At 39.1% G+C, this 16,183-nt stretch overlaps 1 protein-coding gene across 2 annotated transcripts; it reads right to left on the reverse strand.

The window, feature by feature from the left end:
• Positions 1-733: 733 nt before the first annotated feature.
• On the reverse strand, positions 734-14,378 carry btf3 (basic transcription factor 3). 2 transcript variants are annotated; one of them, XM_053618085.1, is made up of 6 exons: positions 14,304-14,378; positions 12,027-12,095; positions 11,822-11,935; positions 4,490-4,691; positions 3,415-3,471; positions 734-1,121 (listed from the first exon to the last, which is right to left on the reverse strand). In XM_053618085.1, exons 2-6 carry the CDS (start codon positions 12,093-12,095, stop codon positions 1,075-1,077), a joined length of 489 nt encoding a protein of 162 aa, XP_053474060.1. In that variant the 5' UTR covers positions 14,304-14,378; the 3' UTR covers positions 734-1,074. The 2 variants fall into 2 exon arrangements, with proteins under 2 accessions (XP_053474060.1, XP_053474059.1); XM_053618084.1 differs by having other exon boundaries at positions 14,241-14,355.
• Positions 14,379-16,183: the final 1,805 nt, after the last annotated feature.

Consider the following 16,183-nt stretch of genomic DNA (forward strand, 5'->3'; position numbering starts at 1 on the left):
AATCCCAGCTTGGCCTTAACCTTCCACTTCTCAAGCCAGCTTTACAATGAACTATTTTCAGCCCAATTTTGATTCTACAGAGAAGAATAAAACTGTATAGAAATTATTTGGTTGCGAGTGGAAAACAGTAATCCAACAGTGCATAATCTGGCTATCCACAAGATTTGGCAGTGTCAGGAATAACAAACAGGAACAAATATGTTCATTCATAATCATCCTGTAGAATACATGCTCCTTATTACCAAAATAGTATTTTTAGAGGATCTTGATTGTATAGTCCAATTTGGAGAACATATAGAAGTTGGCCAAGATTTTACTGGTATTGCCTTGTAATGTGTTTACAGGCACAGTAAGTAAATGGAACTACACAACTGTCAGTTAACCATCAATTACTATATAATGGCATGTTACAAGGGTTTTTTTTGTTTGTTTGTTTGTAAACAGTGAAAGCATGGTCTTTTTCTACTGTAGGACTGTGCCATGTCACCTGCATTCACTCTTTTACAAATAAGAAGCAAACAAAGGTTGTCTTTAGCTATGACTGACCCTGAATATTTGCTTTACTTTCACAATTTCTCAACCTCTATGAGATACACTGGGAAACATTGTGGCAGTTACACATTGCAAATATTTGCAAATTAAAAGCAAAGTTTTTTTAAAAAGCAAACAAAAAAAAAAGGTTTCTTTATTAAAAAAATAAATAAGTAAAAATAAAAATAAAAGAAGACAGTGCTGTATTTATTAAGCTCATCAAAAGCAAATGTTTATTTCCAGATGTGGGATTCAGCTAGGCCGCAAAGGCAAGTCTCAGTAACAGGAATAGATGGACAAGACGCCCTGGGGACCGCACACACTCGCACACCACACTACAACACTGTGTGGCTAAATACACTTCTTACACTCTCAGCATGGACACAGGGGGAACACAGCAGTGCATGGGGGGGGGGGGGGGGGGGGAGAAAAAAGACTGCAATACATTTAAAAAAAAAATAAAAAACTGCAGAGAGGGGAAGAGGGAGTCCCACGTGGCCCAGCTGAGTTTGGAGATTCTGAACGTCTGTCTCTCCTTTCGAGTTAGTTAGCCTCGTCCTTTGAAGCCTCATCGAAGTTCTCCACAAGATCTGCAAAACAATGAAAGTGTACACAATGAGATCATTTGCCAGGATGAAGGAGAGATATGAAAATTGTAGGGCCAAGGAAACAGGACTGAAAAATGTCCAACTTCAGTTCTAGTGTGATGCCGTTAACCACTTGCAAGACTTGACCACTTGTTACCTTCTATAGGAGTCTAGATTTTAGTTACTAAAAGAAACAAGCGAGTGTGAGGGTAATCATGATAATTACTGAGGGTAATCAATGACAATCATGTGTTGCCTTGCTGTCTTTAAAGGAAGAGGCAAAGCACAAACAACTTTCTGCAATAAGAAAGTTTCTGCATAAACTTAGTCATGACCTCGTGAAAGCATTTTGATGTTCTGAAGACAGAAAGCTGCTCTTAGCTTGCATTACAACCCAAAAACAGCATGGCAATAATGCCGTTATAAAAGCTAACAATTACGCTTGTGCACTGTAAATAAGGTGACAGGCAGTGAATGCATGTGGAAGCACCTGGGAAAACCCTTTGAGTGGTGAAAGTTTGCGTTAACCCCAAAAGCTTTGATGTAATGCATTTATGGTTGAGGTGTTACAGGTGTATTCTGAGGCATGGACTTCGCTAATGAAAAACAATATTCTCCATCATGCTGGTTCCAACTTTCTCTAATAGCAGTTGACAGATCAGCTTTGCAGGATGGAGCCTCATCATGGACCAATTTTTAAAAGTTTTATTTCCACCAAACATTCAATCGGACTGAGATCTTGACTGTTTGCTGGCCATGTCACTGAGTTGATATGCCTTTCCTGAAGAAAACCTTTAACAATGTCTGCTCTGTGACTAGATGCATTAACATTCTGAAAAATTACCAAGCCTATTTTCAATCGATGGAATGAGAAAAGTGTCAAAAAAGTGCACTATGACTGTTGAGGTGTCCCCTGGTCCTTTACCTGCCATGCAACCGAACATGATAAATGAGTGGGGAAATTTGTTTTCTTCTCGCAGTCATCTTTATGTTTCATGAGAATGACACCAGGCAAAAGTTCCAGCATCATCTCCTTGGCCAATGCAGATTTCATCCAATCATACACACTCCATGATTGCTTCTGTTTAGCCCACTTTAACCTTGTTTTCTTCCATTTCGGTGTTAGTGCTGGTTTTCATTTGGCTTTTCTATATGTTAATCCCATCTCATTTCATCTGATTTCTTACAGTTATGTCACAAACATTTACTCCTGTTTCCACCCATTTGTTTTTCATTTGTTTTCTATTTTCAAGGCATATTGTTTTGAGTTTTCTATCTTGACATTTGACATCTTCCTTGGTCTACCTGTATGTTTTCCTTTTATAACCTTCCCATTTTGTTTATACTTGTACCAAATTTTAGTCACAGCTGACTGGGAACAACCAACATCTTTTGCTACACTCTCGTCTTGGATTTCCTTCTTGAAGGAGTTTTATAATCTTTTCCATTGTTTCAACTGACAACTCTCTTGCTGGGGCCATGTTTCCTTTCCAAAAGTCCAAGGTTAAGGTCTGTAAGTGTTCTCTTAACGGCAAACTAATTTGTTTCTAGACTTGTTCTTATATTTGTTATAGGAATGCAAATTACAAGGCGATTGCATAATTTTTTTCCTCTACTTGACCTGCAAAAAATATGGCATGAATTATAATCACTTCATTTAATCTGTTTGAGGTATGTTTCACAAAGCCAGAATGTTCAGCTAGTAAACAAAAAATGTTGTGTCATATCTGATTTGTTTATTTGCTACAAAGTAAAAAAGCCAGGTGAACATCCTCCAAGTGTGGTGATTCCATAATTTTTGCCAGGGGTAACTTGCTGCATATACCAAAATACATAACTAAAATCAGCTTCTGAGACGAGTAAACACTCCATTTTAACAAATTTACCATCCACTATCGATGTTGCATCCATTGATTCCACCATGTTATCATGTTTCTTCCGACACGCCCCCAACTCGGAAACAGAGCGCCAAGAAGAAAAGGGAAAAAATCCAGAGTTTCCCCAGTCGTAATTACGTTTTTGTGGTGGCGTTCATGTGATTCAAAAGCACCAAGTCAGGAAAGCATAAAGTAAGCAGAAGTTGCTTTCAGAATGAGCAAACCAAAGCACAAAATTAGTCTATATAGGCAGCTATGAATGAACAAATGTCCACTTGGTATCTAGCTTATAAGACTTGTCTATTCTTGCACGTGTGCCATGAAGAAAACTGGCTGCGATTAGGTGATTAGTAAGAAAATGGTACCTTGTATTAAAAAGGACAAAATCTTACAAGTAAAAAACAAACAAGAAGTCTAACCTGGAACTTCATCATCATCTTCCTCTCCTGCTGCTACTGGTGCTTTTCCATCACCAGCTGCAATAAAATAAAAGATGGACAAGGTTAAAGAACAGCCCATCCAAGTGTTATAAATGAAACCAACGGCTTAGATCAGAAGTTATTAAATATTGAATATTCACTGATAGCCTTATTTTAACTTCACTTAAAGGACCTTTAAATGCAGTTGTCCTGTGGCAAATGCCAGTGTCAAACCCCCTATCACACACCTGTTCACAAACCTCTCTACAGACAGCACATTCATACACTAGCTCAAATTTTTTTTTTTAAATCAGTATCTAAAATAAGACCATGTGGGAGGGTTGGTAAGCTCCAGTTCAATGATACTTAAAGCCATTTTCTGGCATTTTTCAATCTAATTAGCATCAGTAAAATGTGTGCACTTGCCACAAACGAAAAATAACAAAATGGTAAACCCTTGATCAGTAAGAGTTTATGCAACACATTTGTAGGATACTTTATTTCCAAAAAGGAATTCTTAGTAAACCTCTAAATCTGCCTTCAAAGACAGGACCTACTTTTAGTAGTCTTTGGCTTTCATATTTTAAAACATTTCTGGATTGTATTTAACAACTGCACTTAGACCTGCATTGTAAGCGTTAACAAGTAGTTCTGTTCGGAGTACACTGAAATTCGTCAGCGTCTGCTGCGATCACCAAAAGTGACAGAGCATTTTAAGTGAGCATTTAAGGCTGGAGTTTTAAATTAGCCAACAAGGCTAATGACTAATGAACACTTATCTTGATCATAGCATTTTTGGGGTGCTAACCACTCCTGCACTCTTCCAACACATCTTTTCTGTCAGCTCATGTTTTAGGAGTGTGCTCAGGACATAATGACATCCCATTACCTAAATAGCACCATTAAAGTCTGGATTAAAAAATAAATAAATATACCTGAAAATCTTTGTCTAAAACCAGCTCATGTTTCATGTTCAATATCTGCACTTTTCTTTTAGCAAACTGATAGGAAATTCGAGCATGAAATATCCTTATATTCAACTGCAACAATGCAACCTGACAAGTAAAATGCATACCTTGTTTGGGCAGGGCCTCAGCGAGTTTTCTCAGACTGGTCAAGCTATCGGCACCGAGCTGATTGAGAATTGATGGCAGCATCTCTGTGAGTTGCTTGGTCTCGGCATGGCCTGTGATAGTGAAGGTGTTGGCTGCCAGCGAAGCCTGCACTTTGGGGTTGTTGAAATGGATCACTGTTCCCTGGTTTGTAAACATGTTCACCTGCAAAGTCAGAGTTTGATCAGACATAGAACACTGGTACAGATATCATTAATGCAAATCAGGCCTCCCCGGTCTTGAAAAGTGCCCGAACAGTGCTTTTCCCATCATGTCAAGCTAGTCAAATCTAGAACCCTCTGTACTCTGCTCAAGAACCTGCACCCATGTCTGATCACATCACAGTAACCATGAAATTTGGAGTTTACTGATTGTGTGATGTCACCATTTGTATGTTAATTGAGTACTCATTGCATAAGCACCTAATCAATTCATGATTAGCTTTGAGCAATCATTGCACTTGCTACTTGTCAAGCAAACTTGAGCATCTACTACAGAACATGGCTAGTTTGTTGGTCTGCAGCAACAGTCACAGCACATCCAAGTGTTGCAAAATGTGCCAATTTAATCTAGAGAGGGTTGTGTACAAACTGGCATACAAGATCCTATGGCTAAATGACATTCCATCAGGCATATGGTGTGCTACACACGTTCTACAACACTATTATTCCACCCTATGTAGTGAGCATATACAGTGAATGTGAAGCCACCTAGGATTCAACTTAAATTGAGGTGGCAGATTTCACATGAATCACAGGTAGCACAAAGGTGACAAAACCTTTAATGTGAAGAAAACAAATTTAAAAACAGTGATTGAAACAGTTGTGATATTACTTTTGAGAGAACACAAGCTTCTGTGAGAACACTTTTTCTGAACAGTATCTAGTGTCATGCATATGCCTCGACTTAGTTCCCTGGCAAGAAGAGTAATCAAATTGGGCACAAGTATTACACAATGGAATTAAAGATGTGCGAGTGCATTTGTTACTGTACCACAACACGTGTCGAAAAAAAGTTTAAAATGTCACCATGTGCATTTGCAACACTTCCACATGTTGGCCATTACTTGGATCAACCCAGACAGTAAGAATAAACAATGTACTAGAAAACAGCTGACATCAAACTGTCTGCAGCCATCAAAATGTTATAAAGAATTCATAATACAGAAATGTCACCCTTCTGAAAAGTATGTTAATTTATGTAATCAATACTTGGTCAGGGTTCTTTTTACATGGATTACTGAATCAATGCAGCATGGCATGGAGGCAATCAGCCTGTGGCACTGCTGAGGTGTACTGGAAGCCCAGGATGATTTGATAGCAGCCTTCAGCTTGTCTATATTGTTGGGTCTGGTGTCTCTCAGATTCTCTATGGGGTTCAAATCAGGCGAGTTGGCTGACCAATCAAACACAGTAATATCATGGTCAACAAACCAGTCACTAGTAGTTTTGGCACTGTGGGCAGGTGCCAAGTCCTGCTGGAAAAGGAAATCAGCATTTCCATAAAGTTTGTCAGCAGATGGAAGCATGAAGTGCTTTAAAATCTCCTGGTAGACACTGCATTGACTCAACTTGAGAAAACACAGTGGACCAACACCAGCAGAGCACACGGCACCCCAAATCATCACTGACTGTGGAAACTTCACACTGGCCTTCAAGCAACTTGGATTCTGTGCCTCTCCACTCTCCCTCCAGACTCTGGGTCCTTGATTTCCAAATGAAATGCAACATTTACTTTCATCTTCCTCATGATTGTGTGTACTGAACCAGACAGAAATTAAAGGCTCAGGAAACCTTTGCAGGTGTTTTGAGTTAATTATCTGATCAGAGCTTCTCTCATGTCGACATTTCTGTATTATAAATTCTTCATTCTAATATTTTGAGATACTGGATTTTTGATTTCCATGCACTGAAAGCCAGAAATCAAAATTAAAACAAACAAACAAAAAAAAGGCTTGAAATTTTTCACTTTGTGTAAAGAATCCAGAATATGTGAAAGTTCAACTTTTTCAATTACATTTACGGGGAGGGGGGGGAGGGGCGGCGGTTAAGGATTAATATAATATATATCACTTTTCCACGATACTCAAATTTTTTGAAATGCACCTGTATACAAACAGTCAGGTGAAAAAATAAGTACACCCCAGGGAAATTGTTTTTTTTTTTTTTTTTTTACATATTTGGACAAGCAAACATTTGATCCACTTTGAAACAGTGCCTATTAATAAAAGGTGGCACACTATCAAATAACATTTTGTAATAATTTTCACAATTTAAATTAACAAAAAAAATCCAAAAATCTTCAAAATCCATAAAATTAGAATTAGGTGTTGCCTGCTTAAGGAGTTCAGGTGGAACCTGTCTTATTTATATCCCACTCATGTCTAGTATTTGGTGTTCCCTTTGTTATTGAGGTATGTGGTGTCATCATGCCAAGATCTAATGAGTTCTATAAGGCCTTCAGAAAAACAAGGTTGTGGATGCCTGAGAGTCTGACAAGGGATTTAAAAAGTATTTCAAATAATTTGGAGATCATTCCACTGTAAAGAAAATTATTTACAAGTGGTGTAGATTTCAAACGACCACCAATTTGTCCAGGACTGGCTGTCTCAACAAATTCAGCCTAAGACACAGACCATCTGATGCAAAAAGAGGTCTCCAAGAATCCCAAAATTTCACACAGGATCTGCTAGTAAGACTTGCAACTGTTGGTGTCTACAATCAGAAAGAGACTGCACAAATTTGACCTGCATGGGAGGTGTGCCAGAAAAAAAAGCCTTTGCAAGACTACAGTTTGCCAATGAGCATATAGGCAAAGCCCAGGCCTTTTGGAATAAATGTGCTCTGGACACCCGATTCAAAGGTAGAGTTGTTTGGCCACAGTAACAGCAGACATGTTTGGTGCAGACCAAAGACAGCTTTTCAGGAGAAGCACCTCATTCCAACGGTGAAGCATGGTGGTGGAAATTTTATGGTTTAGGGTTGCGTCACTGTCTCAAGGACTGGACAGCTTGTGTTCATTGATTAAACTATGAATTCTGCATCATATCAAAGAGTGCTTTAAAATAATGTGAGGTCATATGTCCAATGGTGAACCGAAAGTGGACCTTTCAACAGGATAATGATCCTATGCACACTAGCAAATCCACAAAGAAATAGCTCAAAAAGAAGAAATTGAGGGTTATGGAATGGCCTAGTCAAAGCCCGGATTCCCACTGAAATGTGGGAGGGATTTGAAACATGCAGTAAATGCGAGAAAACCCTCAAATATCTTGCAACTGGAAGAATATTGCATGGAAGAGTGGTCAACGATTCCAGCAAGCCTGGTGGACAATTATGCAAAACGCCTACAAAAAGTTATTTCTGTTAAAGGGGAGCAATACCAGCTTCTGAGGCCAAGGGAGTATTTACTTTTTCCACAGAATATCACATTTACTGATCTGTTATAACACACACACACATTTTATTTATATTTATATTATACACACACACACACACACACACACACACAGTATCTCACAAAAGTGAGTACACCCTTAACATTTTTGTAAATATTTGATTAGATCTTCTAATGTGACAACACTGAAGAAATGACACTTTGCTACAACGTAAAGTAGTGAGTGTACAGCTTTTATAACAGTGTAAATTTGCTGTCCCCTCAAATTAACTCAACACACAGCCATTAATGTCTAAACTGCTGGCAACAAAAGTGAGTACACCCCCAAGTGAAAATGTCCAAATTGGGCCCAAAGTGTCAATATTTTGTGTGGCCACCATTATTTTCCAGCACTGCCTTAACCCTCTTGGGCATGGAGTTCACCAGAGCTTCACAGGTTGCCACTGGAGTCCTCTTCCACTCCTCCATGATGACATCATGGAGCTGGTGGATGTTCGAGACCTTGTGCTCCTCCACCTTCCGTTTGAGGATGCCCCACAGATGCCCAATAGGGTTTAGGTCTGGAGACATGCTTGGCCAGTCCATCACCTTCACCCTCAGCTTCTTTAGCAAGGCAGTGGTCATCTTGGAGGTGTGTTTGGGGTCGTTATCATGCTGGAATACATGCTGGGATCATGCTCTGCTTCACTATGTCACAGTACATGTTGGCATTCATGGTTCCCTCAATGAACTGTAGCTCCCCAGTGCCGGCAGCACTCATGCAGCCCCAGACCATGACACTCCCACCACAATGCTTGACTGTAGGCAAGACACACTTGTCTTTGTACTCCTCACCTGGTTGCCGCCATACACGCTTGACACCATCTGAACCAAATAAGTTTATCTTGGTCTCATCAGACCACAGGACATGGTTCCAATAATCCACGTCCTTAGACTGGCTGTCTTCAGCAAACTGTTTGCGGGCTTTCTTATGCATCATCTTTAGAAGAGGCTTCCTTCTGGGACGACAGCTATGCAGATCAATTTGATGCAGTGTGCTGCATATGGTCTGAGCACTGACAGGCTGACCCCCATCCCCCACCCCTACAACCTCTGCAGCAATGCTGGCAGCACTCATACATCTATTTCCCAAACATAACCTCTGGATATGACGCTGAGCACGTGCACTCAACTTCTTTGGTCGACCATGGCGAGGCCTGTTCTGAGTGGAACCTGTCCTGTTAAACTGCTGTATGGTCTTGGCCACCATGCTGCAGCTCAGTGTCAGGGTCTTGGCAATCATCTTATAGCCTAGGCCATCTTTATGTAGAGCAACAATTCTTTTTGTCAGATCTTCAGGGAGTTCTTTGCCATGAGGTGCCACGTTGAACTTCCAGTGACCTGTATGAGGGAGTGTGAGAGCGCTGACACCAAATTTAACACACCTGCTCCCCATTCACACCTGAGACCTTGTAACACTAACAAGTCACATGACACCAGGGAGGGAAAATGGCTATTTGGGCCCAATTTGGACATTTTCACTTAGGGGTCTACTCACTTTTGTTGCCAGCAGTTTACACATTAATGGCTGTGTGTTGAGTTATTCTGAGGGGACAGCAAATTTACACTGTTATACAAGCTGTACACTCACTACTTTACATTGTAGCAAAGTGTCACTTCTTCAGTGTTGTTGCATGAAAAGATAATCAAATATTTACAAAAATGTGAAGGGTGTACTCACTTGTGAGATACTAATATTAACCCTCTTTCCCCGTATGGCCGAAAAACCGGCTTGCCCGTCTTTGATCTATTCCCGTAAGGATGATATACCGGCTTGGTTGTCTATGCCAAATCCCCGTAAGGCCGATATAGAGGATTTACAGTGTAAATGTTATCCTCGTAAGGCCGGTGTACCGGCATTACTCTGCTATAATTCCTTACTTATTTAATTATTATTTTTTGACCCAGAAGGTTGATGACGTCATGACGTGATTACGTTATTATGCCGGCATTACGATGAAGCTGATCCAAGCGTGAATATTGGTGTAATAGTAGAAGTGAACTAAAAATGCCAAAGCAAAAAGCTAATCGTGTTCCAGCTAAAGTTACACCTACAGTGAACACAGGTACATCTAAAACAGTGGAAAAAAAAAAGAACACATACACAGTTACACAGGCGAGAGCGAGGATTCTAGATAGTGACAGCAGTGAAAGTTCAGGCGATGTTGAAACCGAAACCGATAGAGACGCAAACTCTCCTGATTCAGACCCTGATCCGTCTTCATCTTCAGCATCAACCAGTGCGACCGACACTGCAGGGGTCTGGAGTCATAACCTGACCATCTCTGTGCATTCGTGAAAACACTACCTGCTGGTCTGATTATCACCAGAAACTTGACTTTTGGCGCTAAAATGCATTTATTTATTTATTATTTATAAAGGCATTGACCACACTGATGCTTGTATGGTACTTCTAAAGGAGTAGAAGGATTTTAGCGAGCATTTTTTCGTAATTTCTCTAGTTAAGAATTGTGCTCCAAGTTTAGTAAAAACACTGAACTGCTTCATTTTCAAAGTAATATTACACAAATACATTATTATAAGTTGTTTCAAGGCCTAAAAATGTTAAAATTAAAATGTTGATTTTGGCCCAGGAACTCAGGGTTGGCGTGCTGTTTCTCTGGGGAATATAGGGTTATGGGACATAATACTGTGGGAACTTGGGGTAAGAGGGTTAAAAATAAATATACATATATACACACACAATTTTCTAGAGGTCTACATAAGGACCTAAAACCTAAAAGATGAGAACCAAGCCCCCCCCCCCCCCCCCACAAGAAGGGAAGAAATATTATACTTCATTTATTTATTAAGGAAAATGATCCAATATTACATATCTATGGAGGAGCAAAAGTATGTGAAACTCTAATATTAGCAGTTAATTTGAAGGTGAAATTAGTGTAAGGTGTTTTCAATGAGATCATCACAGCAACCCTAACCCATTAGGAGGGGGTTGTTGCTCATCGGCTGGAAAAATTTTACAAAACCATCTCTAAAGAGTTTGGACTCCACCAATCCACGGTCAGACAGATTGTGTACAAATGGAGGAAATTCAATACCATTATTACCCTCCCCAGGACAGATCAACCAACAAATATCACTCCAAGAGCAAGACAGAATATCTGTCCGTGAACTGAACCTCAAGAGAAAGTGGGTCATGCAGCAAGACAACAACCCCAAGCACACAAGTCGTCCTACCAAAGAATGATTAAAGAATAATGAAGTGAATGTTTTGGAGTGGCCAAGTCAATGTCCTGCCTTAATCCAATAGAAGTGTTGTGGAAGGACCTTAAGCAAGCAGTTCATGTGAGGAAACCCACCAACATCCCAGAGTTGAAGCTGTTCTGTACTGAAGAATGGGCTAAAATTCCTTCAAGCTGATGTGCAGGACTGATCAACAGTTACCAGAAATGTTTAGTTGCAGTTATTGTTGCACAAGAGGGTCACACCAGCTATGGAAAGCAAAGGTTCACATACTTTTGCCACTCACAGATATGTAATATTTTATCATTGTCCTCAATAAATGACCAAGTATAATATTTTTTCCTTGTGTGAAAACCTCATGATGTTTTAGGTTATATTGATGCAGAAAAATACAAAATTCTAGCACCATTCACAAACTTTCAAGCACCACTATAGATAGAGAGAAAGAATAAACTTGAGTCACAATGGGTTGTGGCTTCCATCATATTAAGTTTAAACAAGAATAGTAATTTAAATTTTTTATTTATTTTTTTTTAAATGTAAGGTTCCCTAGGAAAGCCCAGACTACACCAAGATCCACTGCTATAAAGAAGGTTCACATTCCCAAAAAAGCAGAACTCAGAACAGAAGGGATTAGAGAGAGAAGAGACATGCACCTCTTCAATGCCGGAGATGTTATTGACGCCCAACTTTTTCAGAGAAAACTGAAGTTTCTTGTCATCTGCGGTAGCGGTTCTGTGTACAACCTTCTTCTTTCTGCGTGCAGTGCCCTGTGTCACACCAAAACAGAACCATAACCAAAACAAGTTCATATAACCAAAATCTCTTCATTAAGAATTAAATTCAGAAAAATCGTCTTACCTTTCCACCGATGCGGACTTGTGCCTGCAGTTTGGCTAATTTCTCCTGGTTCATTATTGTCTCTTTCATCTGCAAGACAAAGCATTGTTGTATTTACGAAGTGCAAGGGTTCTCAAACTTTTTGTAGCCAGGAAGCCCTTTAACTGTAAAATATGTTCCCTGAACCACCGTTACTATTTCATTTTATTTTCAAAGAGGCACTAGCAATTGTTCTGCATTCAATACAGTGATCCAGCTCACAGCTGCTGCTTATGAGAGATAAAAATTATTGGATTTTTTAATATGGAAATCTAGTTTGTGGTACCATGACCAAAGATGACTTTCTACAAGAAATTAGCCATATCCTGTTATACCACAGCATTTTTTTTAAATACTCAAATATGACTGGTCAAAAGGCGTTGATTAATTTTCTATAACATCGGCTCAGACAATAGAGTTAAACAAATTTAAAATAAAATGTGATGATTTTACAAATAATGTATAACTTGATGCGAAGCTTTCCGTAAGATGACTTAAAGTGCTCTGTAACAGCCATCACGTTTATGCCACAGAAGAGTCTTCAGGACAAGTTGTGTTTTTGTCTTAACTTCAAACGAGAGAGAAAAAAAAAAAAAAAAAAAAGAGACTGGTGAGGAAACTACTGTTTTTGTAAGGAATAACATTACATGCTGTTATATGAAAATAACGCGCACTGTGGGGAGTGATGCAGCACAACACCACATGGTGAAGTATTGCTACCCATTCTGTCCTGATGACATTCCTACACTGGGAAACTAACTGTTAAATTGCTTACAAATAAGACACTGTCCCTAAATGTTAAATAAAATGCCTCCTTAAATATTTTTACAAAGCAATCCACGATCATACATTTTATTTTGTTGAACACTTTTTTTTTCTTTTACACACACACACACACACACACACACACACACACACCTGCTTATTATTCATAGATTATATGTGGGGCACTCACCCTACAAGCACCTGTATATGAGCTGTTACTATAGAAACAATGTACTAGAACGAGCAATGATATAATCCTATCCTTCATGCAACAGCCGGAACTACTTCCCAAGCTGTGCTGTTGCACGAAAATAATGCGCCCCTTGACAAATCAGATTCGAGAATTCAACCGATCTGTGGGTATAAAGTTGCTGTAAAGTACGTGATACCAGGAACTTACTTGCCTCAGACATGGCATTAGCATTAAAGATTACTAAACCACTAAAAAGCGTGGCATTTAATTTATTAATGAAAGTATTAAATTGCTGCCAAATCACTGTACTATAAGAGGAATAAAACACCGCAGGTATCGGAAAGTAGTCCCCTTTAGAGTGACAGTTACTCTGCCTCAACACGTCTCGTTTTTTTCCCCTAACTTATTTGCTATTCTGATCAAAATCTGGCGTCATCTGGCGATGTAGGCACACATTAGCTACTTTTCCCTAAAAAGAGTTAGCGCCACTGATATCAGCTAGGCTAAGGTAGGTCCATGTGCCAACTTCCTAACAAACCACGCTAGGTTGTGAAAGACTAAGACAGCTCCGGGCTTGAGTTAAAGGGGTGCGGTCTAAAAATCACAAAAGCACAAAGTTAGCATTTAACTGGATAAAGCCTTCTAATTAAAGTGTTGTTTTGAGACAAGAACAAAAATGCTTTTAGCAACAAAATATTGTTGGATAAATAACCAGCAACAGAAGTTTTGAGGCCCAAGCGCACAGCTAATGCTAACTCACTGCTTTGTCGCGCGTGGAACCAGCTAAACAACCCACTGGCTTTTTAATTACTTTTTTACTCCACATCAAATCCAATCTATGCAAATACTTCATAAAAACCACAAAAGTGCTGATTTCGTTCACAAAGCTAGTAAGTGTGAACATGTCAAGAAATGTACTGTTATGTTAGCATTCAAGCTACACTATCTTACAGAGCTGGGGAGGGATTGTAAAATTATTATTAACTTCCTCACATATGATAACTATTTTTACTGTTTAAATGATTACGACTTAATTAACTTGGCGAACAGCCTTCAATGTATAAATGAAACTAATAAATAATCGCTACACAAGCCAACGACTCTAGCAATCAATGCGGTTTTCGGGCCCGTCACTCCGCCAGGCTTTCGTCCCAGAAATCCGTACCGATTGTGAATGTTTCCACGGAAGCTCCGTATGAAAACTACTGCCGGTCTGGGAAATCGGACACTTAATTTACCTTGAGCCTTGGAGCTGGAAGTGTCTGTGCAGGAAAGAGAGTATTTTAGATCTCCTCACTGACCTGCACGCTAGCAGCAAACACACGCGGAGAGCAAGATGGAAGCGAGAGAGGGGGACGGAAGTGACGTTAGGGCTGAAATGCACCACAGCGGGTTGAAAAAAAAATTAGCCAAGAATAGTTTGTGTGAAACTAATAGATTATGGCCTGTATAGCAATAATTTTACTAATTCTATTAACAAATATCCGAATATGGCTTATTTGTTCTCTTTCACAACAGATAATTGGTTGAACAAAGGCAACTAAAAACATGTCTTTATTAAGGTTACATGGTCTTCTGCACTAGGGCGAGCACACTTACTGAAGATTATTTCGTTTGTTCATTAGGCCAAGGTGACTCTTTTCACTCAGTAGCCTACATATGTTTTTCTTCAGTTAGTGCTTTTACACTAAAACAGAACGTTTTATGTGTTATATAGTTTAAATCTAATTTATCTATTTTTTTTATTATTAATGATTTGGGTAACAAAGGAAACTTTAGTATGTGGGAGTTTTCGACATTAAAAAACGAATTACCCCTGGATTTGACTCTTTGTATACAATAAAATGCAATGTTATTTATTCATTTATTTTCAGTAATCTTTTTATCTTGGTCAGGGTTGTGGTGGATCTGGAGCCTATCCCAGTCTATCACAGGACATCACGCACACCAGTGGCGAGGCTACATAAGGGCCAGGGTGGCACTGGCCCACTCAGATTGATGGCTGGTCCACCCAATCAAATGAGACACAAAATAATTTTTGTGGGAAAGGAAAAAAAATCACGCATACATGACAATAATAATCACTCAAATACATGCTCAAATATGCAAATCAAGTTTCAGAAATAAATAATTATTTTAGTGTGAAAACGTGTCTTTGATATAAATAGTCTAATTGCAACAGCCAATTGATAGGCTATAAGTACTGCTTCAGTCAATCACGGATTGTTGGGGGGGTCGAAACAGATATCTTTGATTAAATATTTAAAAAGTAAAAACAAAACAAAACAAGAATAGAGCCTGAAACTACACTCGATGATGCTGACAGTACAGACACGTCAGCTGATGACTAGCAGCCCACAACGTCATCTCTCCTGTACACTAGCACCTCATCTCAACCTGGGCCCATCCTCTAGAAATGCAATTCACTGGCTTATTTATCCACACTCGACGAACCACCTGCGATTTACAACGCAAAGCCAAGACGTCTACGTCTTGTTCTTTAAGATGATTTGTTTGGGCTCCAAAAACAGTCAAATTGGTAAGTAAATGGATTTGATTAGATAATTTGGGTGTTTATTTGTGTTAGAAATTTGCTATAAATATATCGTGTTAGTTTGTGTCATTTTAAAAGTCAGTTTTGGAATCTTCAGTGGATGCTGATGGTGGCGGTGTTGTTGTTGTTGTTGTTGTTGTTTTTTATTCAAAAAGGATAATGTGCTGGCTCTGCGTATTCCCGTTTACCTGTATGTTGTGGTATGCAGCCTGCATAACTTATTATGCATGATACTTCAGATTACTACAATACTAGTAATCTACCATAAATTACTACAATAATATTTTCTCTATATCTCTCCCTCTCTCTCTCTCTCTCTCTCTCTCTCTCTCTCTCTCTCACAGCAACATGTCTGACAGGAGCCAGATGTTAGGCTGCTGCTGCCACAGATTTTGTGTAGATTTTCCCCAACACACATCAATTATTTATCTTTGTTTATTGTTCTGTTATTTTTTTCTTCATTGTTTATTTTATTAATGAATGGATTTTTTTGTATTCATGAAACTGTTGGCTAACAAATCACATTTAACTCATCTGAATTGTCAAATAATTTTTATCCCAAATTGTAAATTATGTAATTTGAGAGTAGGCTTTGAGGTCCACCCTATTTCACCTAGGTCCACTCAC

The sequence above is a fragment of the Ictalurus furcatus genome, chromosome 28, assembly GCF_023375685.1.
Source record: "Ictalurus furcatus strain D&B chromosome 28, Billie_1.0, whole genome shotgun sequence".
NCBI classification, from domain to species: domain Eukaryota; kingdom Metazoa; phylum Chordata; class Actinopteri; order Siluriformes; family Ictaluridae; genus Ictalurus; species Ictalurus furcatus.

Excerpts from the sequence above, each read along its gene's own strand:
- btf3 (XM_053618085.1), bottom strand. The coding sequence starts at position 12,095 with ATGAAAGAGACAATAATGAACCAGGAGAAATTAGCCAAACTGCAGGCA. Across the intron at positions 11,936-12,026 it reads AAGTCCGCATCGGTGGAAAG|GGCACTGCACGCAGAAAGAA; the intron begins GTAAGACGATTT and ends GGTGTGACACAG. Across the intron at positions 3,472-4,489 it reads TGAGGCCCTGCCCAAACAAG|CTGGTGATGGAAAAGCACCA; the intron begins GTATGCATTTTA and ends ATTTTATTGCAG.